Source organism: Gobio gobio (assembly GCF_949357685.1).
Source record: "Gobio gobio genome assembly, chromosome: 22".
NCBI classification, from domain to species: domain Eukaryota; kingdom Metazoa; phylum Chordata; class Actinopteri; order Cypriniformes; family Gobionidae; genus Gobio; species Gobio gobio.
In genome coordinates, this window is record NC_137118.1 from 10,214,417 (window position 1) to 10,236,508 (window position 22,092).

Sequence of the window (22,092 nt, forward strand, 5' to 3'; positions counted from 1 at the left end):
AAAATGGTTCTTCGTTGTAATCATAGAGAAACCACTTAGTTAGCGGTGCTATATAGCACCTTAGTCAAAGAACCGGTAAATAAACTTTGAAGAACCATTTAAGAAACATTTTTGGTGCCATATAGAACCTTTTTTTTTTAAAGAGTGTAGACAAGACATCCGAAATCTAACACCTCCCTACAGACTATAGGCAAAAAATGTATGTGACAATAATAGCATGTCCGCATTCAAAGTGATTGTAAAAGCGTAGGCAAAAAGTACCCAGATGACCTACTTCTTCCAGCGGGATTCTGAAATGTGCATACAAGGGACACTTTAAGGGACTTCCCTTTACTATGTGGTGATCTTTAACCTGATCTCAATCATAAAGTGTATTTATTTTACGAATTGCCCTGAGACTGTTGGCATCTGTATATAGTCATTTCAATGTGTTTGAATACAGTGAATCACATTAATTAAATGCTAAAAAAACCATTTTCACATAGTGTTTAAAAAACACCCATGTACACATTTTCATGGTTTCTCAAGGCGTTCTGGAAGTTTTCAAGCACACAACACTGGGGAAAAATAGAGTAAGGCTGGATATTTTAAAATTAGTGGAATTGAGAGAAATCGCATTGTGTGGTGATGAAAGCAGCATGTATTTTTTTATTTCGTTGAGATCTTGAGAACAAATTAGAAACATAATTACTATTAAATTATTAAAGTGTCCTTAGTCAGGTAGTTACATTACACAACCTTTGCAGGTGGGGTCAGAATTGAGCTGGTGGAAGGATTGAAGTGTAAGATTTTATGATTTATGACTTTATGGTGCTGTTCATCGTTATATAGCAGCCATGTCAAGTATTTGTCAACTGCTCCTCAGCTGTCTTCTTCACTTAATAGTAAAAATATGTCTTCCCTGGACAGGGATATCTGAGTACAAAAAGGCCTCTGGTGTTTGGATATAAAAAGCTTATAATATAGCTATAATTCATTACCCAACTGAACATGCATGGAGCAATCAGTGCATTTGTGAGTGGGAAGTTTTACAACATGTCAGTATATTTAAAAAGAAACATTGATTTATTTTTTATTTTTTTATCCCTACTTAACATTTTATAACACACCTCTATCTTAATTTTAATCAATACGCTTTTTTGTCAAGCTCCCAGTAGCATGCAACAATTTTGTGCTTTCAGTCGCATGATGACAAATGAACCTGCTGCTACGGTTGCTATAGTTACGAATGTAGCTGTAATTGACTACAGGTAAAAACACATGCTGTGATTTGCTTTGTTCATTTTTATGATTACCTAACAATTACTGTAACTTATTTTCAGTGCTATTCATTTTAAAATGTGCTGTCATTAACATTACATTTTAGACGACAACATTCACCAACACTGTTCTACAATAATTTATTTATTAGATAGCATGCAGTTGCTTTTTAAAAAGTTAGGTTCACTTTGCACTTTTTGCATTTAGCCTATGAATAAATGCGTTGTAACCTTTTATTTGAGCCTTTCGTGCAATGTCAATAGACCCATTTTAGGTGTCTTTGAAATAACATTAATTCAAAAAGTAAATTAGCCTAGTTGTATGTGTAATAAGTTATGTCTTTTTTGACGTCCTTTAGGTGGTTAAAAACTTATTTCGCACTCTGATGTAGCATGTAGCCTATACTTTTACGCATGTCAATTTAAGGTGCTATTTATAGTTGTAAACAATAGACATTTTTCACATTTCCGGGTTTCTCAGAGCAGAAGTCGTATACGTTAAATATATATTTGTGTGTCCCCATTTGCTCAAATAGCAAAATAAAAACTCCATAATAGTGATTTCACAACTTTCAAAAAGAGGGGAAAAATAGAGTGAGATTGATAACAGTCCCATAGACGCTGTATTAGAAACACCCTCACAAATTTTTATTTTATTTTTATAATTTGATGCAAAAGTAATATAATACAAAGTATTAGTGTTATAAATATACATACATTAAAAAAAAAAAAAATACAGAAAACCTTTCAGGATTTACTGTATTGATGACGGATTTACGCGTCATCAAGGTCTGTGAAAAGTAGCCTATTAAAATAGTTACCTCAATGATCTATTTACCTAATCTCATCCTTAAACTTACTTGTTGTTGTAACTTAATTTAAACAGTTTGATTCCGTCATGTTTTTGACAAATAAAACCACCACAAGAAGTAAATTTTGGTTTCCTGACACTTTTATGTTTAAAGGTTTATATCTTTGTTGGAGGCGAGCTGTCCTGGAGCACAGGAGTTGTTATGACAACTCCCGCGCCTGTAAGAGATGCGCTGCGCGCGTGTGCCTCAATTCGGAGCGCGAGCCAATCATCTTCCCCTCTGATCACGAGCTGGATTTACAATTCCGAGCAGCTGCTTTAAAAAATAACTTGGAGCGAACGTAACGGTCGCCATGGGGCAACACGGTGCCAAGACTGTCGTATTCCTTAGTACTTTTAAGGTGAGGGGGAAGCAAGGGGAACATTCGCGCTAGATAAACAACTGAACTACAAGACATAAATGAGTTTGAGGTGCTGAGAAGATGTTGAGACGGACTCTATCTCGTTTTTCTGGAGAGAGGAATGAGGGACGCGCGGATCAACCAGAGGCGACACGGATTCATGGCTCAACTGTTCCCAACTTCTGTTGAAAGGCAGCTGGATGGAATGAGTCGCTTTTTACAAGTATGGGAATTACCAATACAAAGAATATATACCATTTTACTTTAATAGGCGCAGTCCGTTCTGAAGTTTTTCTATTTAATTCCTCAGGTTGCGTGAATAACTTTACTCACCGAACCTCGGAGAACAAGTTGGTCCGGGATGCCAGACAATATCGCCTTTCTGACGAACAGCACAGAATTGGGGCACGTCGGTCGCGCGTTGGGTCCGAGCGCGCGCCCCGCCTGGGCAATAGCGGTGCTGGCCAGCGTGCTGATCTTCACCACTGTGGTGGATGTTTTGGGTAACCTGTTAGTCATAATTTCGGTGTTCAGGAATCGGAAACTGAGAAATGCTGGTGAGCTTTCATTTATCTTTATGAGCTACACTCACAATAATCGTTAAAAGCGATTCACGTGCCATTTAGGCGCAGATGGTGATACAGTTCATAAATAATGCACTAAATGCCTTGTTTCCCCTGTAATGTTAACTTACTTGACACGAATCTCCTTTGACATGCAGCCTTAAGTGTAAATTATACATGGTGCAAAAAACATGCTTCTCTGTCATCCTCGCCTGTGTGTTTTAGGGGTTTGAGGTAAATGTAAACCTTTTACACTTAGACCCTCACTCCAGTCCCAATTTACTAACATCATAGTGTGTATTTAGTGTTAGTAAAGTATTATAGTAGTAAAAAGTAAATGCCCTGAAATTGGCAAAAACATCTTATGTAACCATTCCACCCAAACAGCAAAAAGTCAGCTTCTTTGGGAAGTGGACGCCTAAAAGTTTGTTTTAATTCAAATTTTAGCACTGAATGTGCTCATGCATAAAGAAATCAAGGCTTCCAGCAGCCATATCAATATTTTGCTTGCTTACAAGTTCTTCCCAGTTTTGGGGTGAAACACCTTGTTTCAGCTATTTTTAAGTCTGAGCTTTAGGTAGTGTTAAGATCACTTCACTTTGACCATGTCATGAAAAATGTACAGCGGCTTATCGCTCTCAGCAGTTTGGGCTTCAAAGACTTTTGACTGTAGTTAAGGCATAATTGGACGTGTCCATCAGTGAAAAATCAGGCACCCTTCTGAGCCTTGTTAGACCTTTTATTTAATTGCAAATGGATGCGTTTGATGTTTTTAAATTGATGTTAAATCTAATTACCCACTCAAATGACCCCCTAACTCATGAACAAATGGTGTGTTTTCACACATAATCCTGTCTATAAAATGTTTTAAGGGAAGAGCTGAACAAATGTTGAACTATATTATCTAACTGCTGCTGGACTTGTGATGTGTGACACTGAGGGATTCAGAGGAGACAGATTTAAGCTCTTCCTGTGCCTTTGGCAATGTGTGTATATATATGCATGTGTGTTTGCGGGGTCGTTCCACACACCACTGATGCAATTGAGTGCATTCAGAACCCCATGACAGGCCAGAAATGGCAAAATATTAAGTGGTCTTTGCAGGGTGTGCGAAATTGCACATTGGCCTTCAGGGAGGTCATTATAGTAATGAATGCAACTTTCACATGCAACTAATTGACTGATAAACTGTGCGCTCCTATTTCATTGTTGTTGTTAAGTGTTAAGTTGAGGATATTTTCAGCAAACAGTTTGCTTCATACATTCAGATTAACGGCATTAAAGAGGGCAAATCTGCCCTTGCTGATGTTGTTAAGGCTTGTCAACTGAACTGTGTATATGCATTTTAATCACATTATGTTCTTCGTCCATTCAAGAAATGCCCATCCTGAATGAGCGCAGTTTTATAGCTTTATTAAATGATGTTTAATTAACAAACTTCGAGAGGAGGACTTTCAAATGATCTCTCCAAACAACTCGACATCAGCAATTACCACATCTATCCTATCAGCATGGGATGAATCCTATATTCGACTCACACATTCGACTCACTGACATCCCTCCACCACACTGACTCCTCACTCTTGGCTTGTTTTCACCACAGCCAGAAATATGGTGGGAATACTCTGGGTTTGGTCCAAATACCGAGCTCAGAGCCCTCTCCTCGGACAGCATGCTAAATATGCTTACCATTTATTCGATCTGACACTAACTCGTGAATTCAACTGCTCTGGAAATGTTAAAGGATTAGTTCACTTTAAAATGAAAATGTTCTGATATTTTACTCACTCCCAGATGTTCATGTCTTTCTTTCTTCAGTCGAAAAGAAATTATGTTCTTTGAGTAAAAACATTCCAGGATTTTTCTCCCCATCATAGACTTCCATGGCAACCAAAATGTTGAAGGTCCAAATCAATCCAGTTTATTAAAGTGTCAATCCAGTTTATTAAAGTATAAAGGATTGCATAATCACATCGGAAAGGTCACGCTAGACGTAGGCGGAAGTACCGCCCCAAGCGAACGTGCAAGGACTAATTTATCAAAAAACACCCCATCTTCAACTTCAAAATCGTCCAACATCGTTGCTTTACCTTTTCTTTTTGCTAAAGGGCATTTGTATTAAGGTGCGTTCACACCAGACGCTAATGAAGGGAATAAATTGCGCTATTCTCGTGAAATTGGACGCTTGAACATTTTGAGTTTACTCGCTTCATTCGCGCGTGACATTAACTTCACAACAGAGACGCGAATTTGCGTCATGGGAGGGGCTTCTGCCAGCCGGCTCGTCTCGTTGCGAAATGGCTGACATGGATTGTTTTAAAATACGGCGAATAAGCACAATTTGCTGGCTTTAACTAGCTTGTAGTCCAATAGGGTGAATTCAGGGTGATTGGGACACTTTTTCCAAGTCATTTCAATGGCAAAAAGTGTCCCAATCACCCTGAAATCACCTTATGTATAGCTCAAATTGTGTAAAGAGCGTTTTTTACAACTTACCAGACTGTCCAACCTCCTCACTCACTTTCTTCCAAGCAAGATCCTTTTTTATTCCTGTTTCTATAAAGTACATACAGCTCCAGGTATCCACCTATGATTTTGTCCTCATTGTTGTCACTACTAGAGCAAGCTCCTGATTGGTTAACTTGGCATTTGCGCGAATCACGTGTCAAACACTCAATTCGCGCCGTGTCATTCCGCGCCGCAGAATGTCTATTCACGTCTTTGCATTGACTTAACATGTAAATCACTTGCACAAAACGCTTCATTCGCGTCTGGTGTGAACACACCATTAGTCCTTGCACGTTCGCTTGGGGTGGTGGTACTTCTGACCTAAAATTTTTTTTGAAATGGCCGATCGTTTCGCTAGATAAGACCCTATCTCTCGTCTGGGATCGTGCTGAACCTCTGAAGCCCTTCAAAGTCCTTTGAAACTGAATTGATTTGGACCTTCAACATTTCGGTTGCCATGGAAGTCTATGATGTGGAGAAAAATCCTGGATTGTTTTCCTCAAAAAACTTAATTTCTTTTCGACCGAAGAAAGAAAGACATGAACATCTGGGATGAGATGGGGGTGAGTAAATTATCAGGAAATTTTCATTTTGAAGTGAACTAATCCTTTAATGGATGAGCCATTTCAGTGGTGGCCAAAATTATGAGCTAGTCAGAGATAGAAATATGTACAGGTAAAGCTTCAAATTATGGGTTGTCCTTCAGAAGTGATCGAGCCTTCTTTAGTGGGGTCAGAAAAAAGCCATTCTGGAATATTCTCCTGTACTCCAAGGCATTAAATGACTTTTCACAGTGAAGTAGCTCACTAATACCAGCAGCTAAAAAGGCTCACAATGACACCTCTTCCGCCATGCTTCACTGTGGCAGAGATGCATGTATTATTATATTTCTCAGCAGATTTTCAAAGACACCGCTCTGGAGCATCACCACGCAACTTGTGTTCCATTGTTATTCATCACTCCACACTTAAAAAAAACAAGAATGTTTTTCTGATACAGTAATGCCTTTTTAAGTAATGCATTTCCTTACATTTTCTGACCAATAGTTTGTGGTTAAGACAATTAAAAGCTTAGTGTTTAGCCATTTTGGGCTTTTTTTCCCGTTGCCCAGGAGTGTAAGCATGGAGAACTCTCACACAAAAGCGCACTTCAAAGCTCATGCATTTTCGCAGTGAGCAAGAGCCAGACCTGTCTGCTTCAAAGGTGCACTCGCAGTCTTATATTTATTTATTTATTTATTGGTCAACAAGCAAAATTCCATTTGCAAGCATTTTACACAGGAAAACATGAAACATACAGGTGCATACATACAATTATGTATATACAAGCACCCATAAAATTAAAAAGTAGAATTAAATAAAATAAACAAAATAATAATGTTTACATTCTTATTGACCAAAGGTGTAGGCTGAAGCTAAAGCTTATATTATGCCTACCCTTAACTCCACACAAGCAGCACTAATTAACACTCATTTAATATGACAATTATAGGATTTTCTCAATGTGTATTTTATTAATTATTATTATTACCACCATTATCACTACCAACACTGTCATCATTACCATCATTACTACTACTATTATTAACATCACTATTCAGTATATCTTTTCATTACCAATCTTTTATAAAGTATTTTAAACTGTATTAATGAATTAACCTTTTTTAATTCATCAGGGAAACTATTCCAAAGCTGAACACCTTTATTTGATGGGCAGTTTCTTCTTAAATTAGTTCTACAATATGGTATATCAAACATATATGTCCCTCTAAGATCGTAATTACTATCTCTCAAGCTAAACATAGCTTGCAAGGAATGAGGGAGGGATTGTTGTCTTGCCTTATACACAAGTTTAGTAGTGTACAAATCTACCAAGTCGTAGAATTTTAATGTTTTCAACTGGATAAACAAGGAATTCGTTGGAGTATTAAATGGGGAATGTGTAATTATTCTGATGGCCTTCTTTTGTAGTAGAAAAACGTCTCGGTTACGTATGTAACCCTCGTTCCCTGAAGGAGGGAACGGAGACGTACGTCGGAACTGACCGACGAATTGGGATCTGATCTCAGAGACCAATCTACTTCGAGTGTATTAAAAACGAGCCAATGGAGATTGGCATGCGATCCACGCATTCCACGCACCGCCCCGCAGCGCGGGTATAAATAAGGAAGTGGAATGCTTGATCATTGCCTTTTTCTGCTGAGGAGCCGAACTAGTGACTCGGCCCCCTAGCGGAAGCACAGCACCTGGCGACGGGACGTACGTCTCCGTTCCCTCCTTCAGGGAACGAGGGTTACATACGTAACCGAGACGTTCCCTTTCAGTCGGTCACGTTCGACGTACGTCGGAACTGACCGACGAATTGGGATCCCTACCAAAACGCCAGGGCGCTGGCCCTTCCAGCGTCCTGCTTGAGCGCACTGGACCGTCTTAGATGGTACGGAAGTCAGGGCTCCAAGCAGGGAGGTCAGTCACTGCTGTTTCTGCAAGACCCACTCAGTGTGACTATTGGATAACGCTGGGAAAGCGTGCCCGTCTCGGGAGATGGTACGCTGCGGAGCCACGTCCTTCGTAGAAGGCTAGGTGGCAGAATACACATAAGGACTAACCTGGCAGGGTAGTGCAACATATGGCAGTCTCTGGGGTGGTTCCAGCCTGGTCCCAGGGGGGAAAGAACACGCCCAGAGACGACAGAGCGGGCTCTGTCAAGGGAAAGACACGGGGCTAGCCGAGTAGGGCAGCTGGTACCGTGGAAGAATACACATATGGGGTAGCCGTGAGGGGACCGCTACATATGGAACCCAGCCTACACACACGTTTCACAAGCATACGGGTGCAGGCCTGGCGTCAGACGGCCGCAACGTCTGGCACCGCAGGGGTGACGGAGGAGCTCGACAGGGTTAGCCGTTTCCGGGGAACACAACTGGAGAAAATAGACGCACGTATCCGGCCCAGAGGGCGGGAGTGGCGTTGCAAGCCGACACTTAGAACGGGCACTTAGCGCTACTGGCCACTGGGGGCGAGGATGCGGGAAGATACCGGCTCTACACGGAGGCTATAGAATCTAGCGAACGTGTTCGGTGTCGCCCAGCCCGCAGCTCTACATATATCTGTCAGCGAGGCGCCTTGAGCCAGCGCCCAGGAAGAAGCAACACTCCTTGTTGAGTGTGCTCGCAACCCGAACGGGCAAGGCACGTCTTGGGACTGGTAAGCCAAGACGATAGCATCCACTATCCAGTGGGCTAACCTCTGCTTGGAGACAGCCTTTCCCTTCTGCTGGCCTCCGTAACAGACAAAGAGTTGCTCTGAGGTCCGAAAGCTTTGAGTCCGGTCGACGTAAGCGCGAAGAGCGCGGACGGGACATAACAAAGCCTGGGCTGGGTCTGCCTCCTCCGAGGGCAGCGCTTGCAGGTTCACTACCTGGTCCCGGAAGGGAGTGGTAGGAACCTTGGGCACGTATCCAGGCCGGGGTCTCAGGACAACATGAGAGTTGGCCGGCCCGAATTCTAGGCACGATTCGTTGACCGAAAGTGCATGCAGGTCCCCTACCCTCTTGATGGAGGCCAATGCCGTCAGAAGCACTGTCTTCATTGACAGGATTTTAAGCTCCACAGACTGCAAAGGCTCAAAGGGAGGGCTCTGAAGTGCTCTGAGCACTAGAGCTAAGTCCCAAGAGGGTAACGAGTTTGGACGAGGAGGATTTAGCCTCCTCGCACCTCTGAGGAACCTGACGATTAAGTCGTGCTTTCCTATGTACTTACCTTCGACTGCGTCGTGATACGCCGCTATTGCTGCGACGTACACTTTGAGGGTGGAGGGAGACAGCCTTCGCTCCAGCCCCTCTTGCAGGAAAGAAAGCACGACACTAACCGAACACCTTCGGGGGTCTTCCCGGTGGGAAGAGCACCATTCAACGAACAGGTTCCACTTCAAAGCGTAGAGGCGCCTCGTAGAGGGGGCTCTAGCAGAAGAGATGGTGTCCACCACTGCCTGTGGTAGACCACCTAGAACCTCCGCGTCCCGTCCAGGGACCAGACATGGAGTTTCCAGAGGTCTGGACGCGGGTGCCATAGAGTGCCCCGTCCCTGAGAAAGAAGGTCCCTCCTCAGGGGGATCGGCCAAGGAGGGGCTGTCGCGAGGAGAGTTAGTTCTGGGAACCAGGTCCGGTTGGGCCAGTAGGGCGCAACTAACAAGACCTGCTCCTCGTCCTCCCTGACCTTGCACAGGGTCTGTGCAAGAAGGCTCACTGGGGGAAACGCATATTTGCGCAGGTCCCGGGGCCAGCTGTGCGCCAGTGCATCCGTGCCGAGGGTGCCCCCGGTCAGGGAATAGTACCACTGGCAATGGGTCGAGTCCGGAGAGGCAAACAGGTCTACCTGTGCGGCTCCGAAGAGGTCCCATATCAGCTGGACCGCCTGGGGATGGAGTCGCCACTCCCCCGGAGGTGTCGACTGGCGAGAGAGCTCGTCGGCTGTCTGGTTCAGCGCACCTGGGATGTGAATGGCACGAAGCGACCTCAGATGCTTCTGACTCCAAAGGAGGAGGTGGCGGGCGAGTTGGAACATGCAACGGGAGCGTAGACCACCCTGACGGTTGATGTACGCAACGGCCGCAGTGCTGTCCGTACGGACCAGTACATGCTTGCCACGTAGCGGCCCCTTGAGGCGGCGCAGTGCCAAGTGTACCGCTAACAACTCGAGGCAATTGATATGCCAATGCAATTGAGGTCCCGTCCACAGACCTGAAACTGCATGCCCGTTGTACGTGGCCCCCTAGCCCATGGAGGAGGCATCCGTGAAGAGCACAGCATGCCTGGACACTTGTTCTAAGGGCACCCCGGCCCGGAGAAACGAAGCGTCGGACCATGGGCTGAAAGTTTGGCGGCAGTAAGGAGTCACGGGGACCCGGTACTGGCCGCTCTGCCACGCCCACCTCGGGACTCGGCCATGGAGCCAGTGTTGAAGCGGTCTCATATGAAGCAATCCGAGCGGCGTAACCGCGGCTGCAGATGCCATATGCCCCAGGAGCCTCTGAAAAAATTTCAGTGGGACCGCTGTCCTGTTCTTGAACGAATTCAAGCAGTTCAACACCGACCGGACCCGCTCTTCCGTGAGGCGCGCAGTCTGGCTGACCGAATCCAGCTCCATACCGAGATAAGAGATCCTCTGCGTGGGACAGAGTTTGCTCTTCTCTCGGTTGACCCGAAGGCCCAACAGGCTGAGGTGACTGAGCACCATGTCCCTGTGTTCGCACAACTGCTCCCGAGACTGGGCGAGTATGAGCCAGTCGTCGAGATAGTTGAGGATACGAACGCCGCGTTCTCTGAGCGGAACAATGGCTGCCTCTGCGACTTTCGTGAAGACGCGAGGCGACAGGGACAGCCCAAAGGGCAGGACTTTGTACTGATATGCCTTCCCCTCGAACGCAAAACGTACGAACGTCTGTGTCGAGGAAGGATAGAGACATGAAAGTACGCATCCTTCAGGTCGATCGCTGCGAACCAATCTTGGGGACGGATGCATTCGAAGATGCGTTTCTGCGTTAGCATCCGGAACGGGAGCTTGTGCAGGGCCCGATTCAGGATACGCAGGTCCAAGATTGGCCGTAACCCACCCCCTTTCTTGGGTACAATGAAGTAGGGGCTGTAGAACCCCGCCTTCATATCGGCTGGAGGAACCGGCTCGACCGCGTCCTTCGCCAGTAGGACATCGATCTCTGACCGCAAGACCTGAGCATCGCTGCTTCGCACGGAGGTGAAGAGGATGCCCTTGTACTTGGGAGGCCGGTGAGCGAACTGAATCGCGTAGCCGAGTCTGTTGGTACGGATGAGCCAGCGAGACGGCCTGGGGGCCGAAGCCCAGAGACCGCACAAGCGGGACCAACGGCACCACAGACGTACCCGGGGTGGGGCAGCGAGGCGGAATAGACAGACCCGACTCGGGAGGCCCGGAGGCGGCCCGGAGTGTTGTCTGAGTATTCCAGGGTGGGGCAGAGTGTGGGTGATAAGGCCCGGGGGCGTTCTCGGTGCCCACACTGCTGCCCCCTGGCGAAGGGAGGGGAGGAAAGAAGTGACAAGGCCCGGGGGCGTCGCACACTGCCAACCTGGCCCTCTTGGGGCCCAGGGAGAGAGGAAACTGCTCTGAAAATGTGGGTACCGCTGGACTCCGGAGAGCCAGCGGCAGAGTATTGACACCAGTCAGGGCCCCCGGTCCTCCTCCGGGGGGGTGAGGGAGGGGTGCGGACACCAACTCCCTCGGAGCAGCTCCTGTTCTCCCTGGGCTGCCCATCTCAGGGCCGCTTGCCCTTACGCTTGCTTGTAGACTAGCAAGCCCTGAGTGGGTTGGGCGCCTCCCTTACGTCCGACACCCTGCCTCCCAGATGGAGGCTGCTGCCTGGGTTTCGCAGGGGCAGAGGTGGACGCAGGGGGGGGCACCCTCGGCGACAAGCAGGCAGAGGTGCTGCGAATTAGGATTTTTAAAAAAAAAAAATTTAAACCACCTCTGTCTGCTTCTAGGCCATCGAGAACTGCTGGGCAAAGTACTCGACGGCGTCGCCGAAGAGGCCAGCCTGACAGACAGGGGCGTTAAGGAACCGAACTTAGTCGGACTCACGCATATCTGCCAGGTTTAGCCCCAGGTTCCTGGACCACTAGTGTGGACATCGCCTGACCCAGGGAGCGTGCAGTGACTTCCGTCGCCCAGAGAGCGAGGTCCACCACCGCACGCAGTTCCTGCATAACCCCTGGGTCGGGACTACCCTCGTACATGCAGGACAGAGGGTAGTGAGAGAGGGAAAAATTTATACAGATTTTGGCCCTTTTGGTGTTCCATATTTTGACACCAAATAGTTCCATACTGCTCATTTTTCCAATGCCCATCCGGGAAAAAAGGCACGGGGGTAGGCAAGGCGATTTAAGCGTTGCACTACGCCTCAGCCACCCGGGAAAGCATGGCTGCCAACTCTGAATCTGATTCAGCAAAAGCACACACCATTATAGTGGGAAACTCAGCATCATCATTTCCAGAGCATAACAGCCCTCTCTCCGATGCAGCAATTGACATCTGTCCTCTGCCAGAGCCACAAATGAAACATTAGGTCTCCTTGTTTTAAAAGGACCAGCAATCCCATCTGTAAGCTACCAGCAGGCATGTGAAACAGTGAACGTGGCCGTCAAACTCGACGGCACACGGTGCGCTGAACGCTCAAGCCCTATGAAAAGGCAAGACGAACACCGCACCGACGTGGTCATGTTCTCATGAGAGAACATGAACCACCCACGAACAAAGTCTCGGCATGCTCATGATGCGATAGAGGAGTGGGGGCCCGAAGAGATGTACCCGGCGGGGATGCCCCACTGTAATCCTCAGGTCCACCAAAGCTTATTAACTAAAGTAGTCCTTTTCTGATGCACCAGAAAAGAAACTAGATCAGGGAATAAGGAAAGGGACTCAACCCCATTTGAGGTTTCATAGTCTGGACCGCGCATCTAGAGAGTGCCGAGTGACGCGCTGGGTTGCCGTGGCAACCCCCGCTGTCAGCCGGCGCTCGACGGCACACGGCGCGCTGAACGCTCGAGCCCTTACGAGAAAGGTGAGACGAACAACGCGCCGACGTGACCATGCTCTCCTGAGAGAGCATGGATCACCCACGAACGCAATCACACATGTTTATATGTGAGAGAGATCGTGGCCGTCAAATGAGGACAGGAAACAACCGCATCCAGAAACACACGGTTTGAATGACATCTTGAAAAAGACGCAGGGTCAAACCGTGTTGCTCTTTTAGAAAAGGAAAACCGCTCTTTCAGTGCTGAAGCACTCAGGGAGATGACCGCGGCTCACGCAGTTCAGATAGTGCAAGCCTGCGTGAGCACTCAGAAATGGAAACGCCCAGCCAACCAACAAAACCAGCTCTTTATCTCCTCTGAAGCGGCCACCCGCTGAAAAGCGCCGTCACACCCGCACTGGAACAGCAATCCTTCTCACGAGACTCGAATAACACTCTTCGTAGACACAGCAATGACGCTGTTCGGCTCCGAAAAAAAAGGCAATGATCAAGCATTCCACTTCCTTATTTATACCCGCGCTGCGGGGCGGTGCGTGGAATGCGTGGATCGCATGCCAATCTCCATTGGCTCGTTTTTAATACACTCGAAGTAGATTGGTCTCTGAGATCAGATCCCAATTCGTCGGTCAGTTCCGACGTACGTCGAACGTGACCGACTGAAAGGGAACTGGAGTAGTTCTAGATTTATATGTATTTCCCCAGATTTCTATTCCATATGTTAAATATGGAGTGATGAGAGTACTGTACAATATATATAATGCACTTTTGTTCAAAATATATTGCAATTTATATAAAATTGCAATTGTTTTTGATATTTTCTTTTGAACATTTTGTATATGGTATTTCCATGCCATTTTATGATCTATAATCACTCCTAAGAACTTAATGTAATTAACTCTTTCTAGTATATTATTATCAATTTTAATTTTAATATCATTATCTATCATTTTATTACCAAATACCATGAATTTTGTTTTAGATAAATTCAGAGATAATTTATTTGAGTCGAACCAGCTCTTTAGTTTGCACAGTTCTCTCTCCACTACCATTACTAACTCTTCCAGATTTTGACCTGAGCAATAAACATTGGTGTCGTCAGCAAACAAGACATAATTGAATACATCAGACACCTTACAAATCTCATTAATATAAAGCAAAAATAACTTAGGTCCCAACACCGAACCTTGCGGAACTCCACAACTTATTCGCTGCAAATTAGACTCTACACCATTTATATGTACATACTGAAACCTATCTGTTAAGTAATTTTCAACCCAAGAATGTGCTATCCCCCTGAAACCATACTTTTGCAATTTACGTAATAAGATATTGTGATCTATTGTATCGAAGGCCTTCTGTAAATCTAAAAAAATTCCAACTGTGTACTGTTTTTTATTCATTGCTTGTGTAATATTTTCAACTAAATTAACAACTGCCATTGTTGTAGACCTCTGTGCTCTAAAACCAAATTGTTGTTCTGTTAAAATATTATTTAATTCTATATAATTATCCAGCCTTTTAACAAATAACTTTTCTAATATTTTGGAAAATTGAGAAAGCAAAGAAATGGGTCTATAATTAGAAAACAAATGCTTGTCTCCATCTTTGTGTAGCGGGAGAACTTTGGCTATTTTCATTTCATTAGGAAAGATACCAGTTTTGAATGACTGGTTGCAAATGAAAGTAAAAGGCTGAACAATATTATGCATTATTTTCTTAACTATACACCGTATAGTCTGATAGACACCGTCACCGTCTTATATCACCGTCTGTCTGATAGACACTCCTGACTCTCTCTGCCTTCCCCCTCCAAAGCCATTCGAGCACATGGAGGTGTGATCGCCAGCTCATTAGATTGAGGATGAATGCTGTCAGATTTTGTGCGTGGTTTCCCCCTCTCCGATGGCCGTGGCGACTGCCACTGTCTTCTTGCCTCTCGCCTGAGTGGATCTTCTCTGAAGGAGGAGATTTTTTTTCTTCATCTTTCAGCCCTTTGTCATTACTAGGGCCAATCAGGCATCTAACGCAAGCAATAACACTGTCACTAACACCCAAAGAGGCATTAAAACACCGCAAAATGGTGCACGGAGAAAATTGGATCTTTAGTGGCGCGCGATGTGTGAACTAACAACAAGGGCAGAGAGCTGAGAAACAATTGAAACTGAAAGCCTTGTTCTCCAAACAAGTGTCTGTTTCCAGAATCCTGTGTGCAGATTCACCTTGTAATCACCCTGGATATAACAGATTTATGACTGGTAAAAATACTTTACGATAACGAAGCACATTCTGCCGAGAGGACGGTTATGAAAGAGACTGTATAAAAAGGCTCTTTCACTTCTCTGTTTATGTAGAACTGATGCCATGCTCTATTAGTCAGACTTCCACGTCGAGTTCACATTCAGGATTACTTGTACAGCTGTCATTTGAAGGCACATGGCGACCAGGGCTTCAGGAGTATCTCTGTCCTTTGGCCCCTCTCCCTTGCGCTGTCCCCTGTGAGGTTATGTAATCGGGTTTCCAGAACGGGGGGCGAGTGCCAAGTGAAGTCCTCCTGCTGTCAGATTCCTGGCGTACGAGTATGGATGTTACAGTAGTCAGCGTGACCGTCAGCACGTGTTTGTGAGCATTGAGGTATGTGTGTGGTGAATATGGCATCGCAAGCCACAGGAGACCATGGAAATAAGTGGAGACAGACTGAGAGTTTCTGTGCTGTGATTGGGGAAGTGTAGTCTTATCATTTAAGCTTAAGTCAGACATTAGTAGGCTTGACATGAAGCCAAGACTTTGGAGAAGATTAGTGAGCGCTAAATGACTGTGACTGGTATGGCGTTAGCTGTAGGTTTTAATTAAGCCAGAGATCTGAGCTTCAGATTCATATTTTGGACTTAAAGGGATAGAAAACATAGCATTTACTCACCTTGACTGACATTGTTTAAATCTTTTTGTTTTTGAAGGCTGCATTTGTTTGATTAAAATACATTGTAAAATATTATTACCATTTAATATTTAAAAGTGTTATTTATGCATCATTACTCAAGTCTACAGTGTCACATGATCCTTTGGAAATCATAATAGAAAAAAAGTGCATTTGTTTGAAATATATATATTTTTGTAACAGTGTAAAATGTTTACTGTCATTTGACCAATTTAATGTATTCTTGCTGAATAAAATAATTTATTTAAAAAATGTGTATATTCAAAAATATTTTGAAGTGCACTGTGTGTACACACAGAACAAAATCAGTTCTTCTGCGGTTTTTCGGTGGTTCTTTGGGGTGGTTGATGTGCTATATAGCACCACTGCCATACAAATAACCCGTTAAGCCCCTGTATAGTTCTTTAAAGGTTCTCTAACTCTCTCTTAGTCTCTTAGTTTAGTTGGGGAAAGGTTTAAAACAACATTAAAATACAGTGTATTACCTGAAGATAACATGGTTCTCAACCTTTTTACCCCCAAGGCCGACCTATAAGGAAATATTCCAGGACCCCACATGAGACTTTTTGACCTCAGAAAAGCATAAAAGTGATTCAAAGCAGTTTTTGCCATTGTTGTAAATTCTCATTCATAGCCAACATATGAGAGTGGAGTAATCTAAAATCTAAGGAGGACAATGGGGTGGTGGTATAGGATGCAACAAGACTGTCAGATGCAGTTTAAATTATGTGGAAGGAGGAGTACAATTGGAGGATGAGAGAAAGATGGGGATTGGCTGTAGTCTTTGAATGAATGTACCTCTTATGGTTCTACATAGGACCATTTGACAAAGGTTCTGTTTATCCCCTTTAAAGATAGGTGCTGTATAGCACTTAAAGTGGTTCCCCTATGATTACAAGCCAATGAACCTCTTTTAGTGCTATTAGAGTGTATGTACAGTCAAACAGCCTGTACAGCCTTGGGGGTAAAAAGGTTGAGAACCATGTTATCTTCAAACAAAAATTATTCAGACACCAGATATCATTTTTTTTAGTTCATTTATGTAAGTGAGGATATCAAAATAAAGTAAACTGTGACATATTATACCCAAAAATTCTTCATACAGTGACTACCAGTAAAATTGATAAAAGATTTGACCACATTTATTCAGACACTTTGACCTGACCATGCTTTGCTTAAGTGTTTTTTCTTGAATTGCTAATGCGATCTTTTACACCACAGACTGAACAAAATGAAGCATTGCTTGGTCATTGGTTGACCTGGTATTGTGTACTTAAATTTAACAGCTGATTTGGTTGATTGTAATCCATTACATACCTTTCTATCAAAGTTATCTGACATTATCAATCAAGATGAGCAGTTTAACTCTGAGTTCTTGTCATATTTTATTACTATTTTCTAAACTATAGGGAATAAACTATGAAAATGTGAGAAAATGTTGAAGGTGTCTGAATACATTTTGGTTTGACTGTATGTATGTGTTATATATATATATATATATATATATATATATATATATATATATATATATATATATATATATATATATATATATATATATATATATATATATATATATATATATATATATATATATATATATATATATATATATATATATATATATATATATATATATATATATATATATATATATATATATATATATATATATATATATATATATGTGTGTGTGCATTTCCTACATCAGTGTTTCCCAACCGGGGTGCCGTCTAACGAGAGCAGGGGTGCCGTGTAAAAGTCCTTCAAATAATTTTTTTTGTTAAAATTTTTCAAATAATTCTCTCTTTGTAAACTTTGTTCAATGCATGCGAGTGCTGCCGTATGTTCGAATATGACCAATCATTTTCGCCCTCATCACCCGGGTGTAGTGCCAGAATGAGAAGTCACGCGCGCTGTGAGAAAATGTGTCTCTGTGCACTCATCCGAAAGCGCGCACACATCTCATAGCGCGCAAATATTGAGTTCTCTTTCAAATCTCGCTCTTGAACGGACAAACTCACACAAAAAGTATGTCAACATGTCCATCTTTATGAGTATTCTGGCAGACATAGACTGTATATGCCTTAAGTAAACTTTATACAGTCAAGAAAGACGACTCATATCCATGCATTAGGTCTTAAAGGGGCAGTAGCCTTTACTGCTGTCTGTTTAATGTCAAATAACAAAAGACAAGGACATCACTCACTGCTCTTGACTGAATAGCTTTTGTAAGTTTAATAGGATTAATCTTTAATTTATACAGTCAAATATGCAATGTTATTTTACATTTGATCAATTTCTGTACCTGAAAACTAATGTTAGACGTACCTGAAAAACCTGCATAGTTTATTTTATTAGTATCTTTGCTAATAAATAATATTTATTTGTGCTGCTGCTTGTATTTAAATTATTTATTCTTATTATTTTCTTTTTTTTTATTTGACAGTAGTCCTTTTTTCCCTGAACATAGCAAATACTGAACCGTACTGAAACCGTGAACCTAAAACCGTGATACAAACCGAACCGTGAGCAAACTGTGCCGTTACACCCCTAGCGTAACATATGCGAGGGGGTGCCACAAAATGGAGAACATTTTCAAAGGGTGCCACGACTGAAAAAAGGTTGGGAAACACTGCACTACATCATGGGGACTATTACTTTATGAGGACATTTTTCATCCCCATGAGGAAAACAGCTTATTAATCATACTAAATGAAATGTTTTGAAAATCTATGAGAGTCAAGTGAAAATGTAGTGGGTAGGTTTAGGGAATAGAATATACAGATTGTACAGTATAACAACCATAATTGCGCCTGGAGAGTCCCCACAAAGATAGCAAAACCGAGTATGCATGCATGTATGCATGTGTGTGTGTGTGCGTGCGTGCGTGTGTGTGTGTGTACCTACTTTTTGGCAACAAATTTGTACCCACAAGTGAGCAAAACCAGACAAAATTTGTGTGTGTGTGTGTGTGTGTATTGCTCTGTTCCTCACAAAATCCTAGCTGTTTTTTTTTTGTTTGTTTTTTACAAAAGGTTGAATAACTATAATTTTTGGGTGAGAATTTTTAAAGATAATATTCTGTTTGATTCATGTTTATGTTCGGAGGGAAGTTTGTTCACTCATGCTTTTTTCTCGGCCACAGGGCTCTGCATGATTAAACCTAAATCGGGTCAGTGTCCATCCGCACAGTTGTCAAAGCCTCTCAGCATCTGTGGTGCTTCTCGTATAAGGTGTATATCCTCTCTCTCTCTCTCTCTCTCTCTCTCTCTCTCTCTCTCTCTCTCTCTCTCTCTCTCTCTCTCTCTCTCTCTCTCTCTCTCTCTCTCTCTCTCTCTCTCTCTCTCTCTCTCTCTCTCTCTCTCTCTCTCTCTCTCTCTCTCTCTCTCTCTCTCTCTCTCTCTCTCTCTCTCTCTCTCTCTCTCTCTCTCTCTCTCTCTCTCTGTGAGTGTGTGGGATTTTGAATTTCTCCTTGATTTTCTCATCTTGGCTTTTGAGCCTTGGTGAGAGAGTGGTATAACTGAACTGCTGTCCTCATCACCTGCCTCTGAAGTAGTAGTGCAGAGCTTAGTAGGGTGTTCATGTTCTGCACAAGTGTGGAAACACCTCGAAAACAGAAACACACGCAGGGAGACCAAAGAAATGAACACCAATAGCAGAGCGGATGGGTGTTTGTTTGTCTGACATTTAGAGACTCGAGAGGAAGCAGGAAATAAAGGAAGAACAGAGCCCTTCAAAGAAAGACCGCCATCAGCAATAAGCAGTCAGCGCAATCTACATCCCGTGTCCCCAGATCAGTCTTACAAATCCAAATCCCTTCTATATCTGTTTCGCATTCTTTGTGCATTTAGGACCCTTGGGCGATTCCGTTAGAAAGTGGGTTTGGGTTGGAGAGCTGTGGGTTGGATGCACATTGCAGGCTGTAGATTGTTTGAACAGTGCTCAGAGAGGGAGAGAGCAGCACACTTGCAGTTATTTAATGCCAGGGCAGTAAAACTGTTTCCAGAAGCATCAAAGTTTAACATGGATACGGTCTACTCTGAGGAAAGCAACACAGATTTTTAGGCTCATTATAGACATTCAATACCAAGGATTTTAAACACAAGGCCTTTAGCAGATGATTTGCTGTGTTTTCTGTTGTGGTTTCCTGAGAGCGATAACCTCAGGTCCCTGGTAAGAAGTTAACCATGCTGTTTTCCTCGCTGTCTTTCCTGTTATACAATTCTTTTCAAGCTTTAAATCTCTGAAAATAATATTTATTTATTCAAGGTCAAACATTTAAGCAAACTTAATTACATAGCAGCAATAAAATGAACATGATGTCTAAAGGTTAATAAAAGGTAGTCATTTGTTATATTTTTTGCCCATGCCTCTTGAAAGATTGTTATACAAATTGTCATTGATTGTTTTAGAGATGAACCTCTAATACAATATTATATTACATAATCCATTGTTATTCAACTGCATATGTGTCACATCCTGAAGGATGTTATTATAGTTAAAGGAATTTAATGAAATACCAAGAGGGATACATTTATAATATAAAATGATTATTGGTTAAAACGCTATTCTCAAGAAAGCACGTTTTCTTTAAAACATTTTAATTAGAGAATAGAAAGCCAAGTATTTTTGTCTTGTTTTCCAAATATCGAAACATTCTTAAACTAAGACATTTACTTGAGAAGCAAAACAACTTGAGATATTAAGTCTTGTTTTCTGTAAGAATCATTGAAGTTAAGTGAGTTTATGCTAAAAATTAGAACAAATATCTGCCAGTGCGGTCAGAATTATAAACTTAATTTAAAGGGAAAACAAGATTATTTTTCTGAACCTGCATTGGCAGATATTTTTCTTGTTTTATGCATAAACTTTTAAGTTAAATCTTGTCATTTTGGTTCTCAAGTAAAAGTGTTTTGATTTAAGAATATTTAAATATTTGTATTGGAAAACAAGACAAAATACTTAGCTTTCTATTCTCTAAGGTTTTAAGCAAATCATGCTTTCTTGAAAATAATGTTTTATATTATAAATATATCCCTCTTGATAATATTTCATTAAATTCCTTTAACTATAATGACATAATGAAATTTAGTATATTATCAAAATTTTGAAGAGGCATGGGCAAAAAATAAGAAAACTGTGAAAAACAACGAAACAACTGGAATAATTCTTATTAAATTACCAGATTTTTTTTTGGCAGAAGTTAATCAACAAGACCCAGAAACATAGCAAGGGAAATTAGAAGTTAGAGGCCTAGTGAAATTACATTTTAAATGTATGTTTAGTTATTTGGGATATTGGGGGAACAATTTGTGTAATATTTTATTCAGTATATTTTGACAAACATTACTGTTTAGTAAGATTTTTTAAAAGAATGTAATACTTTTACTCGGCAAGGAAGGACACATTAAATTGATCAAAAGTGACAGTAAAGACATGTGTAATGTTTCAAATAAGTGCTGTTCTTTTTAACTTTCTCTTATTCTATATAGAAGATCATATAATTATATTCAATCTATTCAGCCCAGCTGAGCTGTGGCACCAGGAGAGCCTGCATGTGTCAAAAAGCAAATTCACCAATGTAATAGAACTTCGCTGGTGTCCTTATTCCTTCTTTCACTTTTTTTCCCTTTCCAGTCTTTCCCTCACTGATGCACCAGCAAATGTCATTGCCCAGGGAGGGATTTGAAATTTAACGGTAAAAAAAAAATCTCTACCAAACGGTTTGTATTCAGTTCTTGTTTCGCTCTACAGCAGGTTCAAATAGGAGACAGAGCTTTGGCACTTTCAGGTTTACTTGGTTCACAGCAGTAACTGTTTGTCTCCGCCTGTCTGTTCTCAGGATGCCAGCATCTTTTAAACTTTTTGAAAGATGCTTAGATTTGAATGCATAAAACACAAACATGTCCACCCTTTCTGTCTCCGTCCAATTTAACAGATGCAGCCCTGATACTCACTGGACCATGATGTTGTCGTCTCAGGATGATACTTTAAACCAAAGGTCTTGCAGTTGGATTGTTGCAGTGACAGAAACAGCTGTCCTGGAA

At 42.5% G+C, this 22,092-nt stretch overlaps 1 protein-coding gene across 1 annotated transcript in view; it reads left to right on the forward strand.

Annotated features, from left to right (window-relative positions):
• The first annotated feature begins 2,402 nt into the window (after positions 1-2,402).
• The window catches only part of mtnr1bb (melatonin receptor 1Bb), a 47,269-nt gene continuing 27,579 nt past the window's right edge, over positions 2,403-22,092 (forward strand). Inside the window, exons 1-2 of the mRNA XM_079804658.1 lie at positions 2,403-2,694; positions 2,782-3,028. Of these exons, the coding sequence (XP_079660784.1) occupies positions 2,833-3,028 (196 nt within the window). The 5' untranslated portion in view covers positions 2,403-2,694; positions 2,782-2,832. The remainder of the gene's footprint in view (positions 2,695-2,781; positions 3,029-22,092) is intronic.